This window comes from Poecilia reticulata, linkage group LG15 (assembly GCF_000633615.1).
Source record: "Poecilia reticulata strain Guanapo linkage group LG15, Guppy_female_1.0+MT, whole genome shotgun sequence".
NCBI classification, from domain to species: Eukaryota; Metazoa; Chordata; class Actinopteri; order Cyprinodontiformes; family Poeciliidae; genus Poecilia; species Poecilia reticulata.
This window is the reverse complement of record NC_024345.1, coordinates 29,998,345-30,003,559: the sequence shown is the minus strand read 5'-3', so window position 1 is coordinate 30,003,559 and position 5,215 is coordinate 29,998,345. Positions and strand designations below refer to the sequence as shown.

The 5,215-nt window shown below is 46.1% G+C and overlaps 1 protein-coding gene across 3 annotated transcripts; it reads right to left on the bottom strand.

Annotated features, from left to right (window-relative positions):
• Nucleotides 1–289: 289 nt before the first annotated feature.
• prorsd1 (prolyl-tRNA synthetase domain containing 1) lies at nucleotides 290–3,849 on the bottom strand. 3 transcript variants are annotated; one of them, XM_008430441.2, is made up of 4 exons: nucleotides 3,675–3,849; nucleotides 2,274–2,399; nucleotides 2,081–2,170; nucleotides 290–2,003 (listed from the first exon to the last, which is right to left on the bottom strand). In XM_008430441.2, exons 1-4 carry the CDS (start codon nucleotides 3,753–3,755, stop codon nucleotides 1,791–1,793), a joined length of 510 nt encoding a protein of 169 aa, XP_008428663.1. In that variant the 5' UTR covers nucleotides 3,756–3,849; the 3' UTR covers nucleotides 290–1,790. The 3 variants fall into 3 exon arrangements, with proteins under 3 accessions (XP_008428663.1, XP_017164364.1, XP_008428664.1); XM_017308875.1 differs by lacking the exon at nucleotides 3,675–3,849 and adding an exon at nucleotides 2,872–3,090; XM_008430442.2 differs by lacking the exon at nucleotides 3,675–3,849 and adding an exon at nucleotides 2,471–2,833.
• Nucleotides 3,850–5,215: the final 1,366 nt, after the last annotated feature.

The window sequence follows — 5,215 nt, the reverse complement described above, 5'->3', positions numbered from 1 at the left end:
ACACACACACACACAGACACACACACACACAGACACACAGACACACACACACACACACACACACTCGTCGCTCCTTGCTGCTCTGATTTATGCCAAACGTTCCTGAAGTTTATAATATAAATTATTAAACAGATTTTGAACGTTTGTTTCTGGAGGTTCTGGTGGACCCGGTTCATCAGAACCAACAAAAACTAAACAAGTTGATGAGTTTTGTCTGTTTGGACGGAAACAGAGAAATAAAGAGTTTATTTCCTGTAGAAAATCGTTTGATAAATGAGAAAAATGAAAAGTTTTTCAACTTAATTATTTATTTCTCTTGATTTTCTGCTTCGTTAATAAAATCAGAACTTTTTAACAGACGAGTTTAAAACCCGTTTAAAGTTTTTGCTTTAGTCTAAATGGGCCTCATCAGAACCAGGTTCTGGTTTATCCAGCATGAATAAAACCTGCAGCATCATTCCGTCTCATCTTATAACCCAGTTCTCTTCATCACTCAGGTTGTTTTGTTTCCGGTCAGGTTTTCCAGAACAGCGCCCCCGGTGGCGGCGTGTTGGACCGGTTCTGCTGGTTCTGGTTAAGACCGTTCTTCTCTGTGGTTCTGGACGCTGAGCAGCTGGAAGGATTTTCACTCTTTACATTCAGACTGTTGTTATGATGCGTAACCATGGCAACGGCGTTTTGTTTTTAGCACCCAGAGCAGCTGATTAGCATCTCAAAAGCCCCAACAGTGACTGACCTTTGACCCCAGAGGAGATGATGCAGAGAGAGAAGTTCATCTTATCTCCTACTCCAACATCCTTCTAACCAGACGGTCAGTGAGATTTAGAGGAGAAGCAAAAGCAAAGGAGGTGGATTAGCAGAGCTGCTAACGGCTCTGCTAATGCTACTGCTGGCTGGATGTTAGCTGTTAGCACGTCAGGAGAGTTATGGCAATATTTAAGTTTCCTTTGGTATAAATATTTTGTTTTATTGAATTCATTTGTTTTTCCTCTTTCTCTTTATTTACTATAATTTGTTTGTTTCTGTCAGAACTTGATAATAAATAAGTTTGTTTCTTCACTCTTTGGGTTTTTACTGGTTTCTGTTCAGTTTGAACTGATTTTAATGATCAGATTACATGAAACTGCTGCTTGTTTTATGAACATGTTTGACTCAAATGTTAGAGAAATACTGAGGATTAATAACAGGATCCGGTTCGGCCCGGTTCCTCTGCAGTACCTCACTGACTCCAGCAGGGGGAGCTGCAGTTCGCGGCGCCGGTTGAATCAACAGCAGAAACTCTGGGTTTATCTCACCAGAGATCTGCAGGATGACTTTCTGAACCTTTATGAAATACGTTCATCTTTCTGGATGTTCTAGTAGAACCTGGACCGGGTTCTGGTCCTGCAGCTCGGTTCTGGACCCGATGGAGGAATCGGGTCCATCAGGCATTTTGCTTCAGTTTGGGTTTTAATCAGGTTCTGCGGACGGATCGTCTTTGTGGACGGGTTTTAATAAAAACTGGACATTCATCTGTGAGATTGCTGACAACCAGAGACAGAATGAGACCGAAGACGGAACCAGAACCAGAACCTGGAGGTCCAAGTCGGGTTTCTGGACCTCAGGCTGAAGTTCTTAGAACCAAACTAAAACCATCAGGAGTCGTGTTAAAGAGTTCTGCTTCCTCCAACTCCCAACCTGAGACGGAACATTTTGAGATGTTCCTTGAGTTTCTCCATCATGGCGAAGCGCAGGTTGCTGCTGCTGACACCTAGTCCAGAACCAGGACCAGAACCAGAACCGGGTGGTTGCTAGTCGAAGCTCTCCAGGACGGGCTCGTGACCCGTCTCCCTGAGGAAGCGCAGCAGGTCCGGCGGCCGCAGCCCCATGGTGGCGCTGTTGGTCATGGGGTGGAAGTAGACCAGCTGATGGCCGCCGTCCAGCAGGTCCCGGTCCAGAACCAGCCGCACGCTCCGGTCCGAGTCGAACAGCAGCGCCAGCGCCGAGGCGCAGCCCTGACCCACCTGGCGGGAGAGGAAGACGTTATCCAACATGGAGTCCGCTCCGACCCACCAGAACCGCCATCAGAACCCGGACCTACCTTGAGTTTCTCCATCATGGCGGCCTCGTCGGCGAAGCGCAGGTTGCCGCTGCCGACACCGAGCTTCTTGGCCAGATCGTTCAGGTTCACCTGCAGACAGACAGACAGGTGAGACTGGGCCAATCAGAGGCCGGCTGGGCCAATCAGAGGCCGGCTGGGCCAATCAGAGGCCGGGAGGCGGAGCCAGCCTCACCTGGCGGTCGTGGCGAGCCGACACCAGCCACAGGCCTTTCTTCTTCTTGTCCTTCAGGAAGAGGTTCTTGGTGACGGCGCCGCTCACGTCCTGCAGGTGAGGCATCATCTCCTCCACTGTGAACACCTGCAGGACGAAGAGGAGGAGGACGAAGAGGACGAAGAGTCACTTCACCTGATCCAGGTTTTCCTTCTGACCTTTAACAACGTCACGACTTTCAGGATGAGAGGAAACTAGAGGCATCAAACCTCCGGCTTCATTGAATCAACCACAAAATTACATCAGCAGCAAAATGAAAATGAGCTGCTGGTCAGAAATAATCTGAGTTATAAAACAGGATAAATTCTCTCATTTCACTTTGAAGTCATGTTTTTACCAAGTTATTAATTCATTTAGAAATGTCACAGCTTCAAACTAAATGTTTAATAAACAGGCCAAATTAAATAATTAGCTTCAAATTAAACATTACTTAGCTTTGACAAACTGAATATTAGCTACAAACTACAAAGACACTTATTTAGCAAATGCCATAATACAACATCCAGCCAAACATTAGTTAACATCAAACTAAATAATTAGCTCATAAATTCATATTTACCTTGAAACTGTGACATTTATGAATGAATTAAGAACAAAGTAAAATTAACGCCAGTTTTCCCTCTTATGGAGGCTGAAAATCTCAAATTAATGCTGCTGTTACAAACGGAACCAGGTCCAGTTCGTAGAGCTGATCCTGCAGCTTCAACACATGCGGGTCGGTACCGAACCCTCTGCAGCGCTGCATGACGTGCAGGGGCCCGGTACCGGGTCGGTACCGCTGTGTGCTGGACTCTCGGAAATCAAGCAGCAGGATAACGGGGTGTGTTTTGATGTGGCGCCCCCTGCTGGCCCAGATGGATCAGCGCCACTAAAACGAGTCGGTCATGAAAACTGAAAGTTTCTGAAAAGTTCAGAAAAATAATTTATTATATTTAGCACATAAAACCTGGTCAGTTAGCAGCGATTCGGCAGGAATCACAATGAAATTAATAAATCTGACATAAAAAAATATTCCGTTTAAAAACGTATTGTATTAAAAACGTTTTGCAGCAGAATGCATCCCAGAATAACCTCCCAGCCCATGACTGAAGGTGACCCAGATCTGATGAAAGGTCCGGCTGATGAGCCGAACCCAGTGGGTCAGTCTGTACGTGAAGCAGAAACTTCATCTGAAGGTCCGTGAGGCTGAAAGGTGGCGCCGAATGACAGAGCGAGTCAGAGGGCATCAAAATATGAAATTATTATTACCGTCAACTGTTCAAAACGACCAAATAAGGAGGATTTAGTTTAAACCGACAGAAACGGCACTGCGGTTCAACAGGTTCCATCTGCAGCCTGAACAGAACCGGTTCCGGTTCTTACCGGAGGATGCTCCACGCAGCTGGTCTGGATGTCCAGCTTCCGCAGGAAGTCCTGCAGCTCGGCCCGCAGGTCTTCACTCATTCTGGGTTCTGGTTCCGATCAATGAGGACCGACTGGATCGGACCCAGAGCCAGGAACAGCTGCGCCTCTTCTTCTTCCCCTGTAGCTCTGAAACGCTGCTCCGCTGCCCCCTGCCGGCGGCTGCAGGTAACACATGGAGCCTCCGCCTGACTGGAGTTATGAAACGGAACCACTAAGCCTGAACTCTGACCCAGTTCGGTTCCTGAAGCCATCAGTCTGATGAACATTATGAAACTGCAGAGATTCAGGTCATGTTCTACAAACTCACCTTGACCAGAACCAGAAACCCAAAAAAACCGGGATAAGGAACAAACAGGATCCAAACTGGACCCAGGAGGAACCAGAACCAGAACCTCCAGAGCAGAGAGAGAAACGGGCCGGTGTCTCGGTCCGGACTCCAGGAAACGAGAAAAATCTTTTATTGTCCCAAAATGGGGAAAATTCTCCGCATCAAAAGCAAACAGAATAAAACCAGTAAAAAGAATAAAAATAAACATTTTACATTTATCAAAAATGATTAAAAACCCAAAATGTTTCTAATAAACCTGCATCTGAACTGCAGCTGCTCTCTCACCAACATTTAAAATGTTCATTATTATGTTCCCAGTCCCTCCAGAAGCTTCTCCCCCAGTGAAACCAGTAAAACCAGTAAAACCAGTGAAACCAGTAAAACCAGTGAAACCAGTGAAACCAGTAAAACCAGTGAAACCAGTGGAACCACAGAGTTTAGATTTTATTTAAAGTTCTGATATTTAACGTCCAACTTTATGATTTCTGGGTTTATTTATCTCGGAATCTGCCGGATTAATAAAACTGGATTAATTAGATTAAGACGGATGAAGATAATTTCTGAGACAATTTTTCAGATTTTATTTATGATTTTACACGGAAACAAACATTTTTATTGAAAATTAAACTCGTTCCTCGGTGGAGGAACATCTGGATCCTGGAGGTTTTTCCAGATGTTCGTTGTTGCATCCAGACCCGCCAGCAGGAGGTACGGGGTTCTGATCGGTTCTGATCGGTTCTGATCCAACATCAGGAACACAGCTGGCCGCCCGACCCGCGGAGCTTCGAGCTCCACCAAACAGAACCAGAACGTTCAGAACCCCAGCAGGTTTTCTGCTGCGTTCAGGTAAAAACAGATCTTTAGGTTTGCTGGCGGCGCCGGGGCGAAACACGAACCACACGGAGGCCTCAGGCGGCGGCCGCGGGTTCGATTCCCGGCCTGGCGACGCCAGCCGCATGCCTACCCCCCCCCCGCCTCGGACCACCCATAAAGGCCACCAGAGCCAACAACACCGTAAAAATGGGTAATAATTATTTTCTCCTCTAGTTCTGATTAATTTTTCCTCCTTTATGTTGAGATTCATTTTGATCTCTTGAATGTTTTATTCTCACATTTGGAAACTTTTTCCTCTGTATTTATCATATGAAAGTTTTTATCTCCAGATTAAATT